Source organism: Apostichopus japonicus, chromosome 16 (assembly GCF_037975245.1).
Source record: "Apostichopus japonicus isolate 1M-3 chromosome 16, ASM3797524v1, whole genome shotgun sequence".
NCBI classification, from domain to species: domain Eukaryota; kingdom Metazoa; phylum Echinodermata; class Holothuroidea; order Aspidochirotida; family Stichopodidae; genus Apostichopus; species Apostichopus japonicus.
Window position 1 is genome coordinate 36,194,679 of NC_092576.1, and position 27,283 is coordinate 36,221,961.

The 27,283-nt window shown below is 39.9% G+C and overlaps 2 protein-coding genes across 5 annotated transcripts in view; both read left to right on the forward strand.

Moving 5' to 3' along the window:
• LOC139982262 (uncharacterized) overlaps window positions 1-6,520 on the forward strand; it is a 47,225-nt gene extending 40,705 nt beyond the window's left edge. For both annotated transcript variants that reach the window (XM_071994939.1, XM_071994940.1), the window contains exon 14: window positions 4,132-6,520. In XM_071994939.1, the coding sequence (XP_071851040.1) occupies window positions 4,132-4,149 (18 nt within the window). In that variant the 3' untranslated portion in view covers window positions 4,150-6,520. The remainder of the gene's footprint in view (window positions 1-4,131) is intronic.
• A 3,540-nt stretch (window positions 6,521-10,060) lies between these two features.
• The window catches only part of LOC139982273 (autophagy-related protein 101-like), a 68,276-nt gene continuing 51,053 nt past the window's right edge, over window positions 10,061-27,283 (forward strand). For 2 of the 3 annotated variants that reach the window (XR_011798087.1, XR_011798088.1), the window contains exons 1-4: window positions 10,062-10,226; window positions 12,015-12,099; window positions 13,299-13,376; window positions 26,715-26,798. Coding sequence is in view for 1 of the 3 variants with exons in the window: in XM_071994960.1 (XP_071851061.1) it covers window positions 12,070-12,099; window positions 13,299-13,376; window positions 26,715-26,798 (192 nt within the window). In the remaining 2 variants the exon portion in view is untranslated. Of the gene's footprint in view, window positions 10,227-12,014; window positions 12,100-13,298; window positions 13,377-26,714; window positions 26,799-27,283 lie in introns of all 3 variants that reach the window. The other variant, XM_071994960.1, reaches the window with a different exon arrangement.

A 27,283-nucleotide genomic window follows, 5' to 3' on the forward strand; every position in this document is an offset into this window, starting at 1 on the left:
GGGGACACCCCCTCCCCTTATACCCCTCCCCCAGGACGGCGATTCGTGGCATGGACCAGCATTTGCCTTCTCAAGAGTTGGGAGCTATGTAAATGTATGAGCATGAGGATTTACAGTTTAACACCATTTTGCAGTTACAGGCTGGTTGTAAGAAATTTATAACCTATGAGAAATAAAATTTCTTGAGAAAGATGATCCCAACTTTGTTTTATAAATATTTTAGAAAATTACACCTGGGAAACATTTTTTTAGAAGTAAATTAACATCACCATTGTACACTTTTGTCGCACCAAATTGCATCTGAGGGCATTCAGCAATAGGAAATTTTAGACCCCTCCCCCATATCACTCTAATGCCACTTTGGCCCCTCCCAAACAAAGGCCCTGGATCCGCCAGTGTGTTGAAGTCGGTGGATTAGAATGATGTAGTGAACATATTACTTACATATACTGAGGGGATTCTGAGTCGGTTAATGTAATATCGTTAACAAAAGTATTCAATACGCACTGGTTAGATTGTAGTGATGATACATATGATAAAGCGTAGATCGTGTGGTTTAAAATGACATAAATTATTGACCATGACAGGAATGGATTATTGGCATAACAACAATAATTTGTGATTCAAGTAATGTTGTAAGCAATCATTGCTAAAGTACAATGTGAGGTTTGGATTTATGTAATAAACATTAATTAAACAGCGAATTGATTACAGTAATATACGGTCAATGCTTAGTCTGTGCCTTTTCTGTTAGCTCAAGTTCCAGGATCAATGAATTTCTAACATATTAACAATATTGTACATAACTCATGGTGCAGAGTGTATTGGTGTTTAACGCGTGGTCTAAATTTCAAAGCAGTTAATGTATCGTATAGGAAAGTGTAGCAAGTATATTGGGGAAGTTAGGTTCGCAGCGGTCAGGGAGAGTCTACAGTCTTGGGGTCCGGGATCATTTGTTGGATCGCCCAGGAAAATGTGGATTTGGCCGGGGCGCAAACCTATTGTTTTATTTTGGGCCCGACATGGCCCTCGACGCCCCCAAGAAACAAAACTGATGTAATACGTGATATTCTGTACTATTAACGATCCAGGGATTGGAATAGAGGGAAGAAGTTCACAAATATAATCATATATTTTATACAGTTACAACATCCAAAGAATAGCCAGGTCCAATACGGTACTCTGGATTAAGTTTCATGAATTACTAGTATACTATATTACATGCCTAACAGTGAGAGGTTTACAGCCATGGAGAGAACAAATATAACTAAACAATCATTAAAATATTGGTTTAAATGACGAAGTGAACACAAACTTCTCACCTTCCAATGACTAGGGTAAAGTGATAGTAATCAATCATATATCTGTAGCAATCCAATCAAGCACTCGGTAACTAAAGGTACATTCAAAACAAAACACATTCTATAACAATCCAACCAAGCGCTTGGTAACGCAAGGTACACACACACATATATCTAAACTTATCTAATGAGCGACTGAAAGCAAGCCAGAAAACAAGTTTAATTAATCATCCAGCAGAAATATGAAAATCTTATTGAAAATCTTATTGAAAATCTTATTGAAAATTGAAAATCTTACGTCTGTTTTAGACGATCATGCCCCACTGATCACTAAAGCCGTTAGTGTACGCAAAATGAAACCTTGGTTTACAACAGAACTTAAAAAGCAAAAACAATTGGTGAGAAACAAAGAGCAAATTTGGAAGAGAAGGAAATCTGCTGAAACGTGGACATCTTTTAGAAACGAAAAATCAAAATATTCTTCCATGCTGAAGTTGGCAAAAGAAAATGTTATTAGCGACTCAATTCAGGAAATCGGCAAAGACACAAAGCGCCTTTACTCGCTGGTTAAAAGAATCACCGGTCAAGAAGCTAATAACCCATTACCATCGGACTTTCGAGATGATGATACGCTTGCAAATAGTTTTGTTGATTATTTTCTACAAAAGATCACAAGTATAAGAAACGACCTTCATGACAATGAACTTTACAAGCCGCCCATGAGAGAAATATCGCAAAATCTTACTGCCTTTACAATTGTGACAGAAGATGAACTTGCTAGTATTATAAGCAGTATGTCATCGAAAACTTGTCAATCTGACATCTTACCAACACCACTCTTGAAGGCTGTCTTGGGAGTGGTCATAAGCCCGCTTACAAAGATTGTAAATTTTTCTCTGGAAAATGGTATGTTTGCTAATGAATGGAAAAAAGCAATCATTCGACCATTAATCAAAAAGCATGGCGTGGGCTTACATTTGTCAAACTACAGACCAGTAAGTAATCTCCCTTTTCTTTCCAAAGTAGTCGAAAAAGTGGTACTTGGACAGTTGAATTCGCACTTTCAGTCATCGGCTCCTCTTCCATCATATCAATCTGCATACCGAGCTAATTTCAGCTGTGAGACTGCTCTCGTAAGCTTATTGGACGACTTGTTATGGGCCATGGAGAAACAGCAAGTGACACAAATGTGCTTGATGGACCTTTCGGCTGCGTTTGATACTGTAGACCACAAAGTGTTATTGGAAGTGCTAGGAAATGAATATGGGCTTGGTAAAATTTCTTTAGAATGGTTTGCAAATTATCTCTCTGACAGACAATGTTGTGTAAATATCAATGCGTCATTATCATCTTCCAAAAGACTGGATTTCAGTGTCCCACAAGGAAGTCTGTTAGGACCTGTTTTGTACTCGGCATATGCAAGCACATTGCGATACGTCATTCCGGATTCATTCCAATTACATGGCTATGCGGATGATCATGCAATTAAACAATCGCATAAACCAACCTTCGATGAGGCAAACACAGTCAGAAATGAAATTTCAACAACTATGAGGGATGTGAAAGTTTGGATGGACCAGAATAGACTAAAACTGAACGAAACTAAAACTGAATATATACAAGTTGGATCGAAGAAATTATTATCTAAGTGTGCTTTAGACAGTATTTGTATCAATAACACTACCGTAAATAGTTCAAATTGTGTAAAATATTTAGGCGCATATCTGGACTCTCATTTAACGTTGAAGACTCACATTGCTGCCAAGTGTAGAGCTGCCATGGCAGGACTTCGACTTGTAAGAAACATTAGACATTTACTAACCAAGGATGCATGCCATACTATTGTTTTAGGACTAGTGATAAGTCACTTAGATTATGCTAACTCCCTCTATGCTAATCTACCAAATGTTGTTATTATGATGCTTCAGAGAATTCAAAACATGGCTGCCAAACTTGTTCTGAAAAGAGGAAAGGAGGATAGTGCTTCTGAAGCTTTAAAGGAGTTGCATTGGCTTCCCATCAGACAAAGAATTCTGCACAAAATATTAACGCTGGTCTTTAAATGTGTTGTTGATAAATCTGCTCCTCAATATCTTATATCTAGATTCACTTTAGCACCACAATCTAGTAGGTCTCTACGTTCAAATAATATTCTTTATAAACTGATCATTCCACGAACACAGAGGGCCACTTTTGCTTCAAGAGCAATAAGTGTATTTGGCGCCGAGCAATGGAATAAATTACCTAACCATGTCAAACATTCTGAGAATCTTGCAATTTTTAAAAGAAAACTCAAAACATATTTATTTCCTGGCTAATCACTTTTATATTCAATTTTTCAATTTTTGTATTCTTTATATTTCATATTTTTGAATTTCTCTTTTACATTTTATATAACATTTTGCATTTTCTATTTTTCTCTTTGAATTTCATAGCAATTGTATATTTTTTTGTACATTCATCTAGTATATTTTTCTACGCCATTTGAGATCTTATTTTCTTATGAATGGTTTTTCTATCTTTGTATTTTGATGTTAAGCGCAACCGAAAACTTTGTTGGGGTTGCGCTATATGAAATTCAATAAATAATAATAATAATAAATATCAGATTAATGTATTCCTATACTTAACATAACGCTAATCGTTGAGGGTAAGGATTGAGTGATTAGAGGACACAACACATTACTGACTTATTAGTCTTTTTTGTTATAATTTCTACTCTTATATATAATAAATAGAATCAGCCCCCCCCCCCTAAAAAAACGGGGATTAAATGACTAATACTCACACATTTTGTTTACATTAGTTTTCTTCTATTTCTGTCCTGTAGAAGGTTGGATCCTGGTAGATGAATTCAGCAAGCACGTGTTTCTGATGACAACCTGATATGATCCTGTCTTTGAAAATGCTCGCAGTCTCAGGATAAACACATGAATCATGATGTCATCAATAACTGATGATACCTGACCCTTCTTACCTATCTTCTATTGAACATACATCCCTACCTTACCCCCTCGCTACCGTGACCGTGATCGTATTTCTGACCATTTTGATTTACTTACAATTTACTTACAATTTACCTCTTATTAAAGTTGGTTTAAGTTTAAGGCCATTGTTATCGTTCTATGGGTAGTTTTTCTCTGATGGTATACTCTCGCTTGCATGGTTGCTAGACTTATACAGGAAGAGTGTATTATTTTTCATTTGATTTTCTTTCTGTTTTGTCTAAATGAAAAATAATTATAGTAGAAAAATACCCCACCCCCAATAATAAAACAAGTTTAGAAATATAACTGTTAGTGGTTTTAGAGTTATAATATACCTCTCAATTCATCTTAAACTGCCTGCCCGAAGTTTACATACAACAGACTGGGAGGGTTCGAGAATTTGGATCGATATATACATGTATCGATATATACATTGGATCGATATATGTGTATGTGTAGGTATATATATATATATATATATATATATATATATATATATATATATATATATATATATATATATATATATATATATAGTGGTAGAGAGACGGTACTTTCAGGTTTTCAAGGTGTAATTGAACTTGTTTTAGCAGTGGTGTAGGTGTCACATAAGTACAATCACCACCAACATGACACCAGGAATATTGAAGAATGAACTCTCTCATTAACAGTCTTTATGGATTTTACCTCTGTGACAATTAATTTAGCGATTTCGGTTGTCCTATAAATGTAGTACTTGGAGAACGATAATCGGTACGTGAGTGGATATGGATGGTGTCAGTCAAGGAATCAGTGTTGGAGTATAGAGTATATGACGATTTAATTACGTCATCGACATGTCCACAGTGTCAGTACGTCTTCTCATCTCTTGGAAAATTACAAGTATCTTACGATTTAGAACAAAAAGAAAATCGAAAACCTCACAAAAATGTGTAAAAAATGACGAAAATAAGAATTGGTGGTATACAAATTTAAAAGGAATGTTACCACTATTAAATTATGTAGCTACTTTTATTTTAATATACAATTAAGTGTAAAAGTAAGTTTCTTAACGAATCATGAATTCAAATATAAAGAACATGAATTATCCATTCTTTACATTGTAATTCATTTTAAATGAATATATTTATTTTTACGAATTAATGAACTTTGTTGATATAAGTGTAAAATCTTTGATGTATTTTGTATATGTCATACAAAATATTAAGGAATGGCAATATTGTGAGAGTGTTCGGCTTCTTAACGCTTTCTGTAAAATATCCATTGCAAAGACACAATATTAGCACAATATTAATATGTGATTGCTTGTAAATTGTAATATAGTCTTAATGTAAATTTTATTTATCTTTGACCGATTTCCCAGAACCTCATGTAAGAATCTTAAAGGATCGGTTGTCATATACAATACTCTGATTGGTGGAAAGTGAACATGTGAACAGTGATGGTTATACTGCAACCTTTTTTCTCAAACGATGATGTTTCATTGTACGTAAAAATCTTTTAAGTTTTAATAAAGGTTGAAGTAAATCATCTGTGAATTTGCTATTTACTTCATTAACACCTTAATTGTTTTTGTGCTTTCAACTTTTGTCGTCCCGCGTGATATCACCAACTTTAAAATAGGGCCTTACTTGACCAGAAGTTAAAGGTCAAAAGGTCAATTAATTGATAGACCCATTCAGAAATATTCTCTACGGATGTACGGAAGTGCACAAATGAGCGGGGATGTAAAACTTCAAAACAGGTGATTAGGTTACTGGACGATTCATGTTACACGGCATGGTGGGGACTCACATATGTCCTGACGAGGTAGGGTGTCAGGGAACTTGATGCGCAGCGTCAATAGCCAATAACTCTGTGCATGAGAAAATTCGTAGTTTGACGGGCACCGTAGTTGTAGCGGACAGATGCACGGACAACGTTCCAACCTGTGGGTAAATCATCTATCGGAAGTTCGTCAGCCCAGTGTGATACAACTTAATTTTAGACCAATGGCTTACTCAACTGTTTATCAAACAATGCATTCACTGTACGGCGCAACGCTGCAGAAACACGAAGAATGGATATACTACACTGGAGGGTGATATTGATTTCCCTCCTTATATTTGAAATACACGATGTAAATGATTTCACTTGTTTATATTAGTTCTACTTCCTGTTAACGTATTTTATAACTCCTTTTTTATAAATTTTATATTAAATCTGGAATGAAATAAATGAAATAAAATCATGTGCTGCTGCTTCTTCATTTATTACCAAGCAAAACATTTACACTCTTTCAGTGCCGTGCGCAAAGGATCACCGGGAAAATACTCCCCCCCCCCCAAACCCCTTCCCACAAACAAACTTCCTATCATCATTCGGGTAAAATGTGCAGTCGGGTCATTTAAACATTCAACCGGGAAAATTAGTTCACAACTACGGGTGCATGCCCCACCCCTTCCACCTGCCCGTCCCTTTTCAGCCTCACACAAAATATTTATTAGTGTAACCTTGGCTTTAAAGAGATAGTAATATAGACCTAAGTTAAGTCATACTTAGGATAAATGCACCGTTTGACGTCTACAATTTGATTTTTTTGCTGGATCAGGGGAGGGGGGTGGAGAGTGCACCCATGCCCCTTAAATTGGAGTAGGATTTACAGATCCCAAGGTTGCGCCCCTCTTTTATAAAATCATTGATTCGCCTCTAGACGTACTTCAACTTCCGTAAAGTTTCAGACCCATAAGATAACCAGTCGGGGGATGAGAGAATTCCTCCAACCCCACCATCTGTTAACCTTCCATCTGAATCCGGTGCGCTCCCTATAACTGTTTGTAAATGTCGACTCGTTCGAACAAACATACTCTTACCAAAAATGGTGTTATTGGATGTATTACTGTGACAAAGCACTAATAACTCAACCTTTAGGTCAGGAAAAAAAAAAATTGTATAGTTTACAGAGGTAGCACTCAGGGGGAGGGGGGTGGGTGCAGGCGGTGTACTGTCATTTTGTAACGCATACCCATCGCCGTTGCCCCTCCCCTCCCCCTCCTCCACCCCACACGACAATATTGACGGTATGCACACAGCGGGCACGTAGTCGTAACAAAGCTAAGAAACGCCCGCAGTAAAGACTACAACCCCGGATGTTTTGTAGACCAACTTTTTGGTCATTGATCATTCCTGTATGTCTTACACATATATACGTACATCTGATGCATATACATAAATAGGCTACATACATAATATATATTTACGTGACGTACATTTTATATACATATGCTATATATAGAGAGGACATTGGGAAGTTATGATACCTTTCATCGTAGCCATAGAGACAAGGGAGGTGGGTATCAAAAAGGGACCATCATGACACTTTCTAAGCTGACCGCTACCAACGGTTTGCGCGTAGCTTAGCTAGGAAAGTTTTGCCAAAAAATGCCTCCCAGATTGCCGGAATTGGCACTTCCCAGGCACTTGTAAATTGCATCTTCACGTTCATTATTTTGAAATCTCATGAGTTAGAAATTTACACTTCCAAACTTAAAAGGTAAATTAGAAAAAAAAAATCGGTTAACATCACTTTGTAGGGGAGAAGTAGGACTTTACATTACTTTAAAAGCTCTGCTTAATTTGTTTATACAATGGTAATTGAAGATGTTCAAATGTACGATAGGGAATTGTGATGTTAGCCGTAGCCTATATATGCTGAGGGGAAGTTAGGTGTCAATTAATTTATCATTATTTGTTTTACATGCCAAAAAGGGGCATACAAGGGGGAGCGGTCAATTAGCTGAATGGGGGTGCCGTGTAGGGGACTGGGGGCCACACCCCCTCTAATTAGTATGTCAAAAAGGCCCACTCTGTAGGTATATACTTATATTCGTAGTGATTCGATATTCTAAGTTAAAGCATTGAGACACTGATATAGGGGTTAACACTGTAGCTGATAGACCTATATCAAACACATATATAGATGTAACACATATAGTTATGAACCGTAGTTTCACATTAGACAGCTACACTTTTCACGTAATTTGAATCTTAGTAATTCTCTACGTTAATTGTTATTCTCACAAAACTCGTAAAAAACCAAATGCGAGATTGGCGGATAAAATACTCCTTGTGTCCTTTATAAGCGCCATTCCTAAATTCGAGCCTAGAATCTTCAGGTTGCACTCTACTGACTAACGCAACTTGAAGAAATGTTATGAACATTTTGCTAACCTGACTTAAATATCGCATACTATCGTAGGCCTACTTTCATTTAGGAAGTGGAAATATCAGGAGGGGGGCCTCCCCCTCCCCCAGGCTACGGCTACGGACCTGCTGTAGTACTTTCGATAGTATGTATGTTGACGAAGTTTGGTGTGATGATGTGGACTTTCTTATCACTTAAGATTTCGCAAATGTTAGAAAGTTGCACAATTCGCAAGTAATTGATACGATACAACATGGCAACATAACGTTTTGCGAATGTTATAATTTTATATTGCGAAGGAAGAAATAAACGAGTAACTGAAATACTATTCTCAGATTCGAGAAAGAATCATTAAGTCGATAGTTTTCTTGTGATGTGATGGTTGTATTAGCTTCCGTAAGTGGACGTGTGAAATATTCCAAGTAATTACACCTTTCTGGCTAATCCATTTCCCGGGTTTTTCATTAATGCAAGTGCATCCTTCTTGTGGAAAAACTGCAAGTTTTAGAAAACATTCTCTTTGTCGTTATTTGAAGATGTAACTTGCACCACATGAGGATCATTATGTATATATCTATGTAACTAAACTAAAGCATGCAGCCAGGGACGTAGCTAAGGCATGATGATGAGGGGGGGGGGGGGAGGGAGGGTAGTGACTGAAAATCCAATTGGATGGGATCTGAAGCCAGAAAATTCCGACTGCTGCCTCGTAGCCCCCCCCCCCCCCCCGCGCTACTCGTCAACGATATGGTCAGTGTCAGTCAGACACCCATCTTTCGCGACTGCACTTTTGTTCCGAACTTTTCTCGATACATTTGTACCCACTGGCACTCACTTCACAAACTTGTAAGCCCCCCCGCCCCCAACCAAAAATTCGGGCAATATGCTGATAATTTTTCGGGCACCTACTGAAAGAAGAATAATTTGCAATGTATTTTTCAATGGTTAAATTTATATTATTATTATAATTAAAATTTTAACGACTTCCCCAATAATTCTAACCAATATGGAAGGGTAATAACACGGAACATAATTGTATGATATTGGCATGCGATGTAATAACCGATGTTTGCCTATATGATATGCACATTAACTTGTTGAACGCGCTGAAAGCGCGCAAAAACTTTGGTTATATTTTTCGGGCAAGTCGTTACAGCCCCCCCCCCCTCCCCCTCAATCAAATTGGGCTCCTTCGCCTATGACGGTAGTTCTATTTGGCATCTTTTTAGAGTATTAAAAATCATACGAAGTTTTGTATGGTGGAGTATAAGGATCGCGAGATAAAATTTGTGGCAATTTGTGGCAAGGAAAACGTGGTAAATATGACTGATTAAAGGTCAATTTTGATCGAAATTTTTCAATTTTTAGGTTATTCACAATCACAGGAATATATGAATAGGCCAAGATAAACTAAAGTGCGACGGTCGGAAATTCCGACCGTCGCACTCCAATTTTCCAACTATCGTCTCTGCATGAAGCTACAACCACTTGTTCCCATAATTATTTACCCTTTCGGCGTTCTATAATGAACTACTACGATTATACAAAACCATTGTTTTATTACGTCATATGCCGATGTTTACGTTTTCTTGGTCTAGTGCGCAATTGTACGTTATCTTGATACAATGGAAGATACTCCACGATAAGCTTGGGCAGTGATTTGTTAAGCTTTCTTAATACACATTCGTAATGTTTAAGCTTCATCTTGATTGTTCAACATATCTTCGCCATTGCAGAGGATTTCCTGGCCTAATAGTTTGTAAAAGTTCATGTTAAACCTTCCACTCGCCTACTGACTAGGCCAAAGCCCAGCCTTTATCTAGCCTAAGCCGATACAGTGATAGTAGCATCAATATACTAAGTAACTTAGTAGAGCTATGATACGCAAAGGAGTAACTTTAACGGATAGTACATTTACATTACTAAAGAATAGGCTGAATTAGCATAGCCTTCGTAGCGTTACGTAAAGTTGAACATTTGGTTAGTGTTTATAATAAGGACGTCTACTATTACAGTTCCTAGTTCTATAGAAACATTCAAAATCAAATGTAAACATTGGTGGTCCTAAAGTTAGGCCTTGCAGTAGCAGTATATGCCTAGCCTGTGCTAGAACTAGAGTATGTTAACCTTTGCTTGGATTTATGTTCACCGTGATGGTTCAGCTGGTTGGAGCACATGCTCTCCTAATGTATGACACACAGTATTTACATGTTAGAGAATAGACAAGGTTCAGTGTTGGATTAATCCAAAGTGGAAATACTGGAATTTCAGCCTCAATTTACCTAGTGCCCTAACTTCAGAAATGCTTATTTTATGTTATTAAAACTGCAGTGTAAAGCATCTGTTTTAGTGATTAGGGATGTTAGAAAGTGATTTTCTTATGTTTTTATAAGGAACGCTTTGAAACTTTCGTTGGAGGATTTTAATTCTTTTAATTTTAATTCATCAGTAATCAATTATTGGTTGACCACATATAACAGTGCAGTTATACCTGTCAATCCAGCTTTGCTAAACTGCTACAGTAGGCTATCTATGCTCATGACGTTACTGATACAGGCCAATTTTGTTCACTAGTAAGAGGGTAACACATCTTATTTTGCGAGACTGGTTCAATACTTTGGTAAACCTGGAAACCAAACATTGCTGATACTATCAGTTTGCAGACTTTACTCAACAATCTCCTTGCTTTAAGCCAGTTTGTCTTAATTGCACATTGACTGAAAGATTAATATTGCACTTTAAGATGTGTCCCAGCCCTTAGAATGGGGGGAAGGGGGTTGGGAGAATCGCTTCAAAATAAATAACTGTGTATACTGCACTGTCTGCACAGTAATATGGTTGGCAAAATATTGATAATATTACTTACCATCAGCTTACTGATGGGATGACTCTTATATGTACCTGTATCTTTATGAGAAGTAAAAGAGTGTTTATAGTATAGATGTGTAGGGTATAGGATCATAATGACCCCAAAGTATGTTGTAGGCCACTGGTGGGATGACTATAGCTATGTACCTGTGTCTTTATGAGAAGTAGAAGAGTGTTTTTAGTATAGTTGTGTAGGGTATATGATCATAATGACCCCAAAGTATGTTGTAGGCCACTGGTGGGATGACTATAGCTATGTACCTGTGTCTTCATGAGAAGTAGAAGAGTGTTTATAGTATAGATGTGTAAGGTATAGTATCATAATGACCCCAAAGTATGTTGTAGGCCACTGGTGGGATGACTATAGCTATGTACCTGTGTCTTCATGAGAAGTAGAAGAGTGTTTTTAGTATAGATGTGTAGGGTATAGGATCATAACTCATAAGTTTAATTGTAGGCATCTGATAAGTACATTTGGAATGTACTACAATCATGGTTGCTGTCCATAATTTTGGTTAAAATGTATCCTTACAAATGAAGTTTACAGTAAATGTCATAGATGGATTCTCTTCTTATTTGAGAACCGTGTTTATTACTTACTGTTATGTAATTCCTAGATGTTTTCTACCATGTGTATGTCTGCAAGTATTTATTCTTTCCATTCTTTTATTGCAGCACAGTTAACTCAGACTTACAGGGCGAGCAGTGGAGAAGAAAACTTAATAGAAGGATGAATGCCATATCTCAAGTCTTTGAACTAGTAAGAGACCAATACTTTGATTTAATTGGTTGTTATTAAACCTAATTAGGAGTTACTACTTAGTGATATCAATAACACAATAAACAGTACCATGATACTGTTGACTGTAAGTCATTTCAAAGCATTGCAGGTATGAGAGTTAAAACGTCGACATTGGTAAGTTTGAATATGCGCAGAGTTTTTAATTGCTTAAAGTAACAAATTATTCCATTCTGGATGTACTGTACATCATCTGCGATTGTTCAGGCCCTCCCTCCCTGGAACTGACTTTTAATTTTTAATACCTCCCTGCCGTAAGTTACACTGCCCTCAATTAACATGTATGTAAAAGTGATGTACACAAAGCACAATGCTGACCCAATTTAGAAACAAGTGTATAAAATAAACAGCAGTACAACATGCAATCTCAAAAACTTTGATTCTGTAAATTTCAGGTTGTACTGTTTATGAACTGACACCTTGACTGTTGCTTTACAGTTCAATGTCAATAGACCATGAAGTTTTGTTTGTTGCCACAGGTACTTGCAGCCATATTTAATCTGACTAATGTTGTATCGTGCAAAGTATTGCCGTACTTGTATAACAGGTGGGCCTATTTGAATAACCTTTGGTCTAGGCTACTGTATGTTAGGTTTACTTGTGCTTATTTGAAGTATTTCCATACACATAACAGGAGGGCCTATATGAAAAATGCTATGTTAGGTTAGCTTGTACTTATTTATTGAACATCTTGGGCTGGTGCTTATTGTGCAATAAAAGGGTTCACTGCAATTGGGTACTGCAGTTGTTAGCTTTGGAGGGCGCATCGGGACTGGAGGGTCATCACATGTTATTCTTTAGTCTATATTTAAATAGAAACAATACAGTACCTACCGGTGAGGGGGGGGGGGGGGGAGAGATGGAGGGGAAATGACCTCAATGGGAATGGGGTCATACTATACTGTTATGTAATACTGTTAAGGAGGAAACAGTGTGAGTTCTGTATCATCACATTGAACAAATGGTTATACTGTATGTTCCTTTCTGTCAGTGTGAGACACCGCACTGGTCCTAAACACACATTGTTGGTAATTTGTTAGCCCATCCTTTTCACCTTAATCAAGCTGATAATTTGTTACAAGTCCAACAATTTATTGTTTTGCATTGATTTCCATTTTATTGTGGATCTTGTTCTCATTCATTTCTTCTCTTCTTTTCAGACTGTTGAGAGCAAGCAGCTAGAGGAGGTTGTCAACAGCATATTTCATACCATACTTTTCCACAGAACCACAGGAAAGGTACAGGAACACTTCCAATTATCCATTTCTGTGTGTAACTTGTTATTACTGTACTGTAGACATGTAGTGAGATGTCTGTCCATGGACTCATATTACAGCAATGTTGCCTGTACTGAGTTATACACGTTGTAAATAACACAGAACCACAGGAAAGGTGCAGGAGCACTTCCAATTTTCCAATTCTGTGTATACTTGTTATTACTGTACTGTAGACATGTAGTGAGATGTCTGTACATGTATGTACCCATATTACAACAATGTTGCCTGTACTGAGTGTTACACTTTGTAAATAACACAGAACCACAGGAAAGGTACAGGAACACTTCCAATTATCCATTTCTGTGTATACTTGTTATTACTGTACTGTAGACATGTTGTGAGATGTCTGTCCATGGACTCATATTACAGCAATGTTGCCTGTACTGAGTTATACACGTTGTAAATAACACAGAACCACAGGAAAGGTGCAGGAACACTTCCAATTTTCCAATTCTGTGTATACTTGTTATTACTGTACTGTAGACATGTAGTGAGATGTCTGTACATGTATGTACCCATATTACAACAATGTTGCCTGTACTGAGTGATACACTTTGTAAATAACACAGAACCACAGGAAAGGTACAGGAACACTTCCAATTATCCATTTCTGTGTATACTTGTTATTACTGTACTGTGGACATGTAGTGAGATGTCTGTCGATGGACTCATATTACAGCAATGTTGCCTGTACTGAGTTACACACATTGTAAATAACACAGAACCACAGGAAAGGTGCAGGAACACTTCCAATTTTCCAATTCTGTGTATACTTGTTATTACTGTACTGTAGACATGTAGTGAGATGTCTGTACATGTATGTACCCATATTACAACAATGTTGCCTGTACTGAGTGATACACTTTGTAAATAACACAGAGCCTCAGGAAAGGTACAGGAACACTTCCAATTATCCATTTCTGTGTATACTTGTTATTACTGTACTGTGGACATGTAGTGAGATGTCTGTCCATGGACTCATATTACAGCAATGTTGCCTGTACTGAGTGATACACGTTGTAAATAACACAGAACCACAGGAAAGGTGCAGGAACACTTCCAATTTTCCAATTCTGTGTATACTTGTTATTACTGTACTGTAGACATGTAGTGAGATGTCTGTCCATGGACTCATATTACAACAATGTTGCCTGTACTGAGTTACACACATTGTAAATAACACAGAACCACAGGAAAGGTACAGGAACACTTCCAATTTTCCAATTCTGTGTGTAACTTGTTATTACTGTACTGTAGACATGTACAGTAGTGACATGTCTGAACTTGTACTCATATTACAGCAATGTTGCCTGTACTGAGTGATACACTTTGTAAATAACACAGAACCACAGGTAAGGTACAGGAACACTTCCAATTATCCATTTCTGTGAGTAACTTGCTAATGCCAATGCCAACATCACTGGTGAAACTCCATCAAATTTAAATAACCAATATAAATCAAAACCTAAAGGTAAAAAGTCTCAATCAATGGATTTAAAGGAAACAACATCATGACCAGTCTTGGCAAGACCGTCTGACATGACTTTATAACAGTTAGCCGCTGGTCAATGGTAATTTGTTACATCCACACATCCAAATTTGCACAATTCAATCAGTCACTCTACAGTGTGTCACATTCATGTGTTCCCCTGGGGGACTTCCCATAGGGTGCAGCTCTACAAACCAGGGCATGCAACTATATGTACAAGATACCTCTCAGGTCTCAATTGATTTACCTGAGTAAAGAGCCGTGGTGATAAAGAGCCTTGCAAAAAGACACAGCATAATGATCTGACCAGGAACTGAACCTGCAATCCAATAGATTGTGATCACAACACAAGACTTAGTGAATTCATAGCAGTGGTACGTTAGCTTAGTATTATATTATTTTGGAATTAAGTTGTTTAACTTGTGTATACCTTAGCTAGGTTTGTCTAAGAGAGTAAAAGCAAAGTAATAAGACAAAGAACACTAATGTAGATGTTTGTTATGAACTCAATGTGCAGAACCATTGATAGACAGGAGTGAACTTGATGTCACTTGGGTCAATTGGGGTTACCAGGGGTCAAATTGTGAAAACTTTGTAAACACAATATCTCAAGAAGAAAAGCTTGAGCAGACCTCGTATTTAGTTTGTAGATGTACCACATTAAGAACAAGAAGCCTATTGTTTTAATGGAGGTCAAAGTTTAATTGGGGTCACCAGAGGTCAAGTTGTGAAAACCTTGTAAATATGGTATCTCAAGAGGGGGATCATGGACAAACCTCCTATTTAGTCTGTAGAAGTACCACCTTGACTACCAGGAAACTTTTGTTTCTGGTTGAGGTCAAAGTTCATTTGGGGTCACAGGGGGTCAAATTTTGAAAACCTTGTAAACATGATATTTCAAGAATGAAAGCTTGGGCAGACCTCATATTTGGTTTGTTGATGTACCATATCAAATTTAAGGAGCCTATTATTGCTTTTGGTGGTGTGTCCATTAGAGCTGACAGGTATGAGTAATGCCTAGAGGTGCGCCTGTAGTGCCTATATTTGCACGTGTGTTCATTAGAGTTGGCAGGTATGAGTATTGCCTAGAGGTGCCCCTGTAGTGCCTATATTTGCATGTGTGTCTATTAGAGCTGACAGGTATGAGTAATGCCTAGAGGTGCGCCTGTAGTGCCTATATTTGCACGTGTGTTCATTAGAGTTGGCAGGTATGAGTAATGCCTAGAGGTGCCCCTGTAGTGCCTATATTTGCATGTGTGTTCATTAGAGCTGACAGGTATGAGTAATGCCTAGAGGTGCCCCTGTAGTGCCTATATTTGCATGTGTGTCTATTAGAGCTGACAGGTATGAGTAATGCCTAGAGGTGTGCCTGTAGTGCCTATATTTGCACGTGTGTTCATTAGAGCTGACAGGTATGAGTAATGCCTAGAGGTGCGCCTGTAGTGCCTATATTTGCACGTGTGTTCATTGGAGTTGGCAGGTATGAGTATTGCCTAGAGGTGCCCCTGTAGTGCCTATATTTGCATGTGTGTTCATTAGAGCTGACAGGTATGAGTAATGCCTAGAGGTGCCCCTGTAGTGCCTATATTTGCATGTGTGTCTATTAGAGCTGACAGGTATGAGTAATGCCTAGAGGTGCCCCTGTAGTGCCTATATTTGCACGTGTGTTCATTAGAGCTGACAGGTATGAGTATTGTCTAGAGGTGCCCCTGTAGTGCCTATATTTGCATGTGTGTCTATTAGAGCTGACAGGTATGAGTCATGCCTAGAGGTGCCCCTGTAGTGCCTATATTTGCACGTGTGTTCATTAGAGCTGGTAGGTATGAGTAATGCCTAGAGGTGCGCCTGTAGTGCCTATATTTGCATGTGTGTCTATTAGAGCTGGTAGGTATGAGTAATGCCTAGAGGTGCGCCTGTAGTGCCTATATTTGCACGTGTGTTCATTAGAGCTGACAGGTATGAGTAATGCCTAGAGGTGCCCCTGTAGTGCCTATATTTGCATACATTCTATTAGAGCTGACAGGTATGAGTAATGCCGAGAGGTGCGCCTGTAGTGCCTATATTTGCACGTGTGTTCATAAGAGCTGACAGGTATGAGTAATGCCTAGAGGTGCCCCTGTAGTGCCTATATATGTGCATGTGTGTCCATTAGAGCTGACAGGTATGAGTAATGCCTAGAGGTGCCCCTGTAGTGCCTATATTTGCATGTGTGTCTATTAGAGCTGACAGGTATGAGTAATGCCTAGAGGTGCCCCTGTAGTGCCTATATTTGCACGTGTGTTCATTAGAGCTGACAGGTATGAGTAATGCCTAGAAGTGCCCCTGTAGTGCCTATATTTGCGCGTGTGTTCATTAGAGCTGACAGGTATGAGTAATGCCTAGAGGTGCGCCTGTAGTGCCTATATTTGCACGTGTGTTCATTAGAGCTGACAGGTATGAGTAATGCCTAGAGGTGCGCCTGTAGTGCCTATATGTGCATGTGTGTCCATTAGAGCTGACAGGTATGAGTAATGCCTGTAGGTGCCCATGGAGTGCCTCTATTTGCATGTCTGTCCATTAGAGCTGACAGGTATGAGTAATGCCTAGAGGTGCCCCTGTAGTGCCTATATTTGCACGTGTGTTCATTAGAGCTGACAGGTATGAGTAATGCCTAGAGGTGCGCCTGTAGTGCCTATATGTGCACGTGTGTTCATTAGAGCTGACAGGTATGAGTAATGCCTAGAGGTGCGCCTGTAGTGCCTATATTTGCATGTGTGTCCATTAGAGCTGACAGGTATGAGTAATGCCTAGAGGTGCGCCTGTAGTGCCTATATTTGCACGTGTGTTCATTAGAGCTGACAGGTATGAGTAATGCCTAGAGGTGTGCCTGTAGTGCCTATATGTGCATGTGTGTCCATTAGAGCTGACAGGTATGAGTAATGCCTGTAGGTGCCCATGGAGTGCCTCTATTTGCATGTATGTCCATTAGAGCTGACAGGTATGAGTAATGCCTAGAGGTGTGCCTGTAGTGCCTATATTTGCACGTGTGTTCATTAGAGCTGACAGGTATGAGTAATGCCTAGAGGTGCGCCTGTAGTGCCTATATTTGCACGTGTGTTCATTAGAGCTGGTAGGTATGAGTAATGCCTAGAGGTGCGCCTGTAGTGCCTATATTTGCACGTGTGTTCATTAGAGCTGACAGGTATGAGTATTGTCTAGAGGTGCCCCTGTAGTGCCTATATTTGCATGTGTGTCCATTAGAGCTGACAGGTATGAGTAATGCCTAGAGGTGCGCCTGTAGTGCCTATATTTGCACGTGTGTTCATTAGAGCTGGTAGGTATGAGTAATGCCTAGAGGTGCGCCTGTAGTGCCTATATTTGCACGTGTGTTCATTAGAGCTGACAGGTATTGAGTATTGTCTAGAGGTGCCCCTGTAGTGCCTATATTTGCATGTGTGTCTATTAGAGCTGACAGGTATGAGTAATGCCTAGAGGTGCGCCTGTAGTGCCTATATTTGCACGTGTGTTCATTAGAGCTGACAGGTATGAGTAATGCCTAGAGGTGTGCCAGTAGTGCCTTTATTTGCACGTGTGTTCATTAGAGCTGACAGGTATGAGTAATGCCTAGAGGTGCCCTTGTAGATATTTGCATGTGTGTCTATTAGAGCTGACAGGTATGAGTAATGCCGAGAGGTGCGCCTGTAGTGCCTATATTTGCACGTGTGTTCATTAGAGCTGACAGGTATGAGTAATGCCTAGAGGTGCCCCTGTAGTGCCTATATGTGCATGTGTGTCCATTAGAGCTGACAGGTATGAGTAATGCCTAGAGGTGCCCCTGTAGTGCCTATATTTGCATGTGTGTCTATTAGAGCTGGTAGGTATGAGTAATGCCTAAAGGTGCCCCTGTTGTGCCTATATTTGCACGTGTGTTCATTAGAGCTGACAGGTATGAGTAATGCCTAGAGGTGCCCCTGTAGTGCCTATATTTGCGTGTGTGTTCATTAGAGCTGACAGGTATGAGTACTGCCTAGAGGTGCGCCTGTAGTGCCTATATTTGCACGTGTGTTCATTAGAGCTGACAGGTATGAGTAATGCCTAGAGGTGTGCCTGTAGTGCCTGTATGTGCATGTGTGTCCATTAGAGCTGACAGGTATGAGTAATGCCTGTAGGTGCCCATGGAGTGCCTCTATTTGCATGTCTGTCCATTAGAGCTGACAGGTATGAGTAATGCCTAGAGGTGCGCCTGTAGTGCCTATATTTGCACGTGTGTTCATTAGAGCTGGTAGGTATGAGTAATGCCTAGAGGTGCGCCTGTAGTGCCTATATTTGCACGTGTGTTCATTAGAGCTGACAGGTATGAGTATTGTCTAGAGGTGCCCCTGTAGTGCCTATATTTGCATGTGTGTCTATTAGAGCTGACAGGTATGAGTAATGCCTAGAGGTGCGCCTGTAGTGCCTATATTTGCACGTGTGTTCATTAGAGCTGACAGGTATGAGTAATGCCTAGAGGTGTGCCAGTAGTGCCTTTATTTGCACGTGTGTTCATTAGAGCTGACAGGTATGAGTAATGCCTAGAGGTGCCCTTGTAGATATTTGCATGTGTGTCTATTAGAGCTGACAGGTATGAGTAATGCCGAGAGGTGCGCCTGTAGTGCCTATATTTGCACGTGTGTTCATTAGAGCTGACAGGTATGAGTAATGCCTAGAGGTGCCCCTGTAGTGCCTATATGTGCATGTGTGTCCATTAGAGCTGACAGGTATGAGTAATGCCTAGAGGTGCCCCTGTAGTGCCTATATTTGCACGTGTGTTCATTAGAGCTGACAGGTATGAGTAATGCCTAGAGGTGCCCCTGTAGTGCCTATATTTGCGTGTGTGTTCATTAGAGCTGACAGGTATGAGTACTGCCTAGAGGTGCGCCTGTAGTGCCTATATTTGCACGTGTGTTCATTAGAGCTGACAGGTATGAGTAATGCCTAGAGGTGCCCCTGTAGTGCCTATATTTGCATGTGTGTCTATTAGAGCTGACAGGTATGAGTAATGCCTAGAGGTGCGCCTGTAGTGCCTATATTTGCACGTGTGTTCATTAGAGCTGGTAGGTATGAGTAATGCCTAGAGGTGCGCCTGTAGTGCCTGTATGTGCATGTGTGTCCATTAGAGCTGACAGGTATGAGTAATGCCTGTAGGTGCCCATGGAGTGCCTCTATTTGCATGTATGTCCATTAGAGCTGACAGGTATGAGTAATGCCTAGAGGTGTGCCTGTAGTGCCTATATTTGCACGTGTGTTCATTAGAGCTGACAGGTATGAGTAATGCCTAGAGGTGCGCCTGTAGTGCCTATATTTGCACGTGTGTTCATTAGAGCTGGTAGGTATGAGTAATGCCGAGAGGTGAGCCTGTAGTGCCTATATTTGCACGTGTGTTCATTAGAGCTGACAGGTATGAGTATTGTCTAGAGGTGCCCCTGTAGTGCCTATATTTGCATGTGCGTCCATTAGAGCTGACAGGTATGAGTAATGCCTAGAGGTGCGCCTGTAGTGCCTATATTTGCACGTGTGTTCATTAGAGCTGGTAGGTATGAGTAATGCCTAGAGGTGCGCCTGTAGTGCCTATATTTGCACGTGTGTTCATTAGAGCTGACAGGTATGAGTATTGTCTAGAGGTGCCCCTGTAGTGCCTATATTTGCATGTGTGTCTATTAGAGCTGACAGGTATGAGTAATGCCTAGAGGTGCGCCTGTAGTGCCTATATTTGCACGTGTGTTCATTAGAGCTGACAGGTATGAGTAATGCCTAGAGGTGTGCCAGTAGTGCCTATATTTGCACGTGTGTTCATTAGAGCTGACAGGTATGAGTAATGCCTAGAGGTGCCCTTGTAGATATTTGCATGTGTGTCTATTAGAGCTGACAGGTATGAGTAATGCCGAGAGGTGCGCCTGTAGTGCCTATATTTGCACGTGTGTTCATTAGAGCTGGTAGGTATGAGTAATGCCTAGAGGTGCCCCTGTAGTGCCTATATGTGCATGTGTGTCCATTAGAGCTGACAGGTATGAGTAATGCCTAGAGGTGCCCCTGTAGTGCCTATATTTGCATGTGTGTCTATTAGAGCTGGTAGGTATGAGTAATGCCTATAGGTGCCCCTGTTGTGCCTATATTTGCACGTGTGTTCATTAGAGCTGACAGGTATGAGTAATGCCTAGAGGTGCCCCTGTAGTGTCTATATTTGCGTGTGTGTTCATTAGAGCTGACAGGTATGAGTACTGCCTAGAGGTGCGCCTGTAGTGCCTATATTTGCACGTGTGTTCATTAGAGCTGACAGGTATGAGTAATGCCTAGAGGTGCGCCTGTAGTGCCTGTATGTGCATGTGTGTCCATTAGAGCTGACAGGTATGAGTAATGCCTGTAGGTGCCCATGGAGTGCCTCTATTTGCATGTCTGTCCATTAGAGCTGACAGGTATGAGTAATGCCTAGAGGTGCCCCTGTAGTGCCTATATTTGCACGTGTGTTCATTAGAGCTGACAGGTATGAGTAATGCCTAGAGGTGCGCCTGTAGTGCCTATATGTGCACGTGTGTTCATTAGAGCTGACAGGTATGAGTAATGCCTAGAGGTGCGCCTGTAGTGCCTATATGTGCATGTGTGTCCATTAGAGCTGACAGGTATGAGTAATGCCTGTAGGTGCCCATGGAGTGCCTCTATTTGCACGTGTGTCCATTAGAGCTGACAGGTATGAGTAATGCCTAGAGGTGCCCATGGAGTGCATCTATTTGCATGTGTGTTCATTAGAACTGACAGGTATGAGTAATGCCTAGAGGTGCCCCTGTAGTGCCTATATGTGCATGTATGTCCATTAGAGCTGACAGGTATGAGTAATGCCTGTAGGTGCCCATGGAGTGCCTCTATTTGCATGTATGTCCATTAGAGCTGACAGGTATGAGTAATGCCTAGAGGTGCCCCTGTAGTGCCTCTATTTGCATGTGTGTCCATTAGAGCTGACAGGTATGAGTAATGCCTAGAGGTGCCAATGGAGTGCATCTATTTGCATGTGTGTTCATTAGAGCTGACAGGTATGAGTAATGCCTAGAGGTGCCCCTGTAGTGCCTATATGTGCATGTATGTCCATTAGAGCTGACAGGTATGAGTAATTCCTGTAGGTGCCCATGGAGTGCCTCTATTTGCATGTATGTCCATAATAGAGCTGACAGGTATGAGTAATGCCTAGAGGTGCCCCTGTAGTGCCTATATTTGCATGTGTGTCTATTAGAGCTGACAGGTATGAGTAATGCCTAGAGGTGCGCCTGTAGTGCCTATATTTGCACGTGTGTTCATTAGAGCTGGTAGGTATGAGTAATGCCTAGAGGTGCGCCTGTAGTGCCTATATTTGCACGTGTGTTCATTAGAGCTGACAGGTATGAGTAATGCCTAGAGGTGCGCCTGTAGTGCCTATATTTGCACGTGTGTTCATTAGAGCTGACAGGTATGAGTAATGCCTAGAGGTGCCCCTGTAGTGCCTATATTTGCACGTGTGTTCATTAGAGCTGGTAGGTATGAGTAATGCCTAGAGGTGCGCCTGTAGTGCCTATATTTGCACGTGTGTTCATTAGAGCTGACAGGTATGAGTAATGCCTAGAGGTGCGCCTGTAGTGCCTATATTTGCACGTGTGTTCATTAGAGCTGGTAGGTATGAGTAATGCCTAGAGGTGCGCCTGTAGTGCCTATATTTGCACGTGTGTTCATTAGAGCTGACAGGTATGAGTAATTCCTAGAGGTGCGCCTGTAGTGCCTATATTTGCATGTGTGTTCATTAGAGCTGACAGGTATGAGTAATGCCTAGAGGTGCGCCTGTAGTGCCTATATTTGCACGTGTATTCATTAGAGCTGGTAGGTATGAGTAATGCCTAGAGGTGCGCCTGTAGTGCCTATATTTGCACGTGTGTTCATTAGAGCTGACAGGTATGAGTAATGCCTAGAGGTGCGCCTGTAGTGCCTATAGTTGCACGTGTGTTCATTAGAGCTGACAGGTATGAGTAATGCCTAGAGGTGCGCCTGTAGTGCCTATATTTGCACGTGTGTTCATTAGAGCTGGGAGGTATGAGTAATGCCTAGAGGTGCGCCTGTAGTGCCTATATTTGCACGTGTGTTCATTAGAGCTGACAGGTATGAGTAATGCCTAGAGGTGCGCCTGTAGTGCCTATATTTGCACGTGTGTTCATTAGAGCTGACAGGTATGAGTAATGCCTAGAGGTGCCCCTGTAGTGCCTATATTTGCACGTGTGTTCATTAGAGCTGGTAGGTATGAGTAATGCCTAGAGGTGCCCATGGAGTGCATATATTTGCATGTGTGTTCATTAGAACTGACAGGTATGAGTAATGCCTAGAGGTGCCCATGGAGTGCCTCTATTTGCATGTGTGTCCACTAGAGCTGACATGTATGAGTAATGCCTAGAGGTGCCCATGGAGTGCCTCTATTTGCATGTGTGTCCACTAGAGCTGACAGGTACGAGTAATGCCAAGAGGTGCCCATGGAGTGCATCAATTTGCATGTGTGTTCATTAGAACTGACAGGTATGAGTAATGCCTAGAGGTGCGCCTGTAGTGACTGTATTTGCATGTGTGTCCACTAGACATCCTTATAAATAAGTGAAAATACTTGCAAAACAACCTCAATCATATGTTTAAGGCACTAAACAAGATCATCAAAAACTTAAAGCCTATAAACCGGCAAATCTACTTGAGCATACAATAACAATTAATATGCCTTCTGCCTTCATACCCACTAGTGGATATATAACTGCAACAGCAATTGCAAAACTCGGTAAATTACCTTTAAAAATAAACACTAATGGATCTTGTGTTTTTGTTACAGGTGGCTGAAACAGTATGTATGCGATCGGGTCAATGCAGGACATTGTCAGTAACATTGCCACAGCAGAGTGGGTACCTCGTTTGCACCAAGATGAGGAAGATGGTACAATCATCAAGAGAAACAATGGGTTAGTGTAGATTTCTTGAAAGAAAAGATCGTTCAACAGCTTTATGGACTAGAAAGTTACTGTGAGAATATCTTGATAACAAGGCAGGCCAGGCAATACCACTCTCCCGGGAGGAGAACTTAGCCAAGAAAAAAAAATTCCCTTCCCGGTAGCTGGACTGTTTCACAGAAGTAAACTTCTGGAGTTTTACTCACAAGACCTCTAGCCACCAAGTTCCTAAACTACCCCCCCCCCGCCCCCCTCTACCAGAGGCAAAACCTCCTGCCAGTTTAAACAAAATTGAGCTTATCTAAGGAGAATGTTAAATCATTCTGAGCATATGATTTATTAATTAGATACTAAATGAGGGAGTCAGTGAGGTTTTCCATAATAATTGTGTTGTTGTTGCAAAGAGAGAAGATAAAATGTTTATACTCGGCACTGACTTCTCTTAGTACATTATTTTTAACAGTGTTTTGCATTGACATTAAGTGTTGGTATTCTTACCATTATCTGCTGTAGGAGTACTACTATACATAACATTAAAACAACAAAACTTAAAAGAAACCTAACAGACTCTTACAAAATTTTAGTGTGTAGAAATACCACTATATATAATAGTATAAACAATAAAAAAAAAAACATATCCTAAAATCATACTAAATTGTTGACTGTTGGAATACCACTCACTATACATACAATTAAAAGCAATAAGTTATGACACTTTGAAAAATATCATGCGCTATGAATTCAGCTGGTGATTAAATGTCTGCTCATTGAAATTGACCAATAACAAGTACTTTTTATGTTTCTTTTGGCATAGACTAAAAGCTTTTCAAGTGGACATATTTAATTCCCGCCGATGAGATCTGGTTTAAAGTTGGAGGTGACAAGCAAGGATGGAGGAAACTTTAGGCAGATTTTCCAAAATAGCTGATTTCACCACAATGCTGTTGTGGTCACCATATTTCCAGCTGATGACTTCAGAGCTAACCTCAAGGGATACAACAACACTTTGAGCAACTCATGGAGTTACTCAAAGTAGAGTGGAAGTAAGTAGTTAACCAAATGTAAGTTTACATTTCGTCATTAAGAAAAGGTACTAAACTTTGACTAAAAAGTGGCAATCTTACAAGCCTCTATCGGCAAGGAACTAATAGCTTCATTATCTATGTTTACATTTACGGAGAGGAGATACTACAAATCTTCATGTTTGGGGTCTACGGATATCTTCGTCTTGTTTTTGGAATTACAGGAGCCAGTGGTAAATTGATTATTAGTTATGTAGGTTATTAGTTTTCAGACCAAATGTGTCAAGGTCTGGGACGGCAATTGTTTTTTAATTCTCTTAGTGGCGAGTAAAATTTATGAAGGGTCTTTGTTCAACAGTTTTCCAATTGGCTTTCCTTTTATTTTTGAATGGGCCAGAATTTTATCTGGGTTCCCATTGACCCCCCCTTCCCCCACCCCCCTTCATGGCTAATCTACAGAAACCCAAATATACTGGATTGGATGCTTCACCATCAAAATAATGGCAGTTTGCTCTCTGTTGCTCAAGGCATTTAAATAACTGGGCAATTATCCTTATCTTTTAACATATATATATATATTACTGTAGGCCTTCACGGTTGCCAATACTGTATCACTACCAAAGAGGAAATGAGGGTTCCATTGGAAGAGAGAGGTCGATGTCCTCTGAGATCACTGTACAATCTGAAGTAAAATGTGTAACCATACCGCCAACATGGGGAGAGACCATCAACTGCAAAGGATTACTTCAATGTCATAGGTGATCATCTTTTTGAAGTTCCATTAGATCAGGTGAAGTAAAAGCACCTTTTTGGTTCCTTGCCTTAGCAAAAGGAAATCGGGTTTGTGTGTGTATGTGTGTGAGTCTCTGTGTGTGCATCTGTGACACTTGCTTGGGGACACTGTAACTCAACAAGGAAAAGTTGGACTAAACTCAGACTAGATATATAGATCCGCCATAGTGAGAAGGTGTGCCGTATTGTTTCTGGTGCCTTAGGTCAGTTAGAAGCCAAAAATCAAATATTAAAGAAAAGCAATAAATCCCATTGAAAGGGTCAAGTTTTAATTTTGGGAGTAATTGTGAATGGGGTAAGGGATCGTTTCCAAACATAATGGTTATATTATCCAAGATTAACAAAGTTCAATTAAGGGTCACAAACTAGTATTTTTACAACAATTTCAGGGCAAATGTCGATCAAGGTTGGGAGTTACGCTATTGTTATGCAATAGGCGACCTGCATTTGGGTGACCTTTGACCTCAGATTGACCTCCAGTGACCTGTATTAGTTTCTTTCAAGTTGATTAATTGAATTTTCGTGGCCATATTTGATCTAAATTGTCCATAAGTTAACTCCTCTGCAACCTTTGTGTGTGAAGTTATTAGAGATCAAGGTTTTGTTTGGTTTTGCTAAAATTCTAAATAAGTACAGGTAGGATGATTCTGTGAGTTCTTTAAACAAAGCCAGCTCTTACTCATATCACACACCCGGTCCTCAACAGGTTCTCAGAAGGACCAAGGGTTGATTTGTGATATTTCTGTGTGAAACTTGTTTTTACTGTACTGTAGACATGTAGTGAGATGTCTGTACATGTACTCGTATAACAGCAATGTTGCCTGTACTGAGTTACACACTTTGTAAATAACACAGAACCACAGGAAAGGTACAGGAACACTTCTAATTTTCCATTTCTGTGTGAAACTTGTTTTTACTGTACTGTAGTCATGTAGTGAGATGTCTGTACATGTACTCATATTACAGCAATGTTTCCTGTCCTGAGTTACACACTTTGTAAATAATACATCCGTAAATAACCTTTGAATTGTTCTTGCAGTTTCACTACAAACAGGAAGGTGCTTTCCTCATCGGTACTGTCGGTGTGGTGGAGACTGATTGTGACTTTGTTGATTTGACATATGTAAGTAAAACTTTCATACATGTTTCATTATCTTTGGTATACATGTGTGTAAAAGCGCTATATAGTTGAACACAAATTGATCCTTCAGATGTATGTTGCAACCTCCACATAATTGGGTACACCATATATCCAGAGGCAGGGGTGGTAGTAGGGTGTATTCCATCTTCACTTATCAACACCACAGACTAAGTCAAAGTAGATATTGGCACAAGCCTTGTATATATCTGATCTTAAGACCTTAATTTTACAGCCTTTATATCCCTCATAATTCACAATTGCACAACTAAAAACTTAATTCTGTTTGACGGATGATTTCCAGATCCCCCTACATATATATATCGATAGTCCACTTCAACTACCCGCACCCAGAAAGATTACTGTACTGTATAACTGTAGACGATACAGTAGTCATTACTGCACTGCTCCTTACACAACCAGAGGTATTACTGTACTGTATAAATGTAGACACTGTGTACAGTATACAG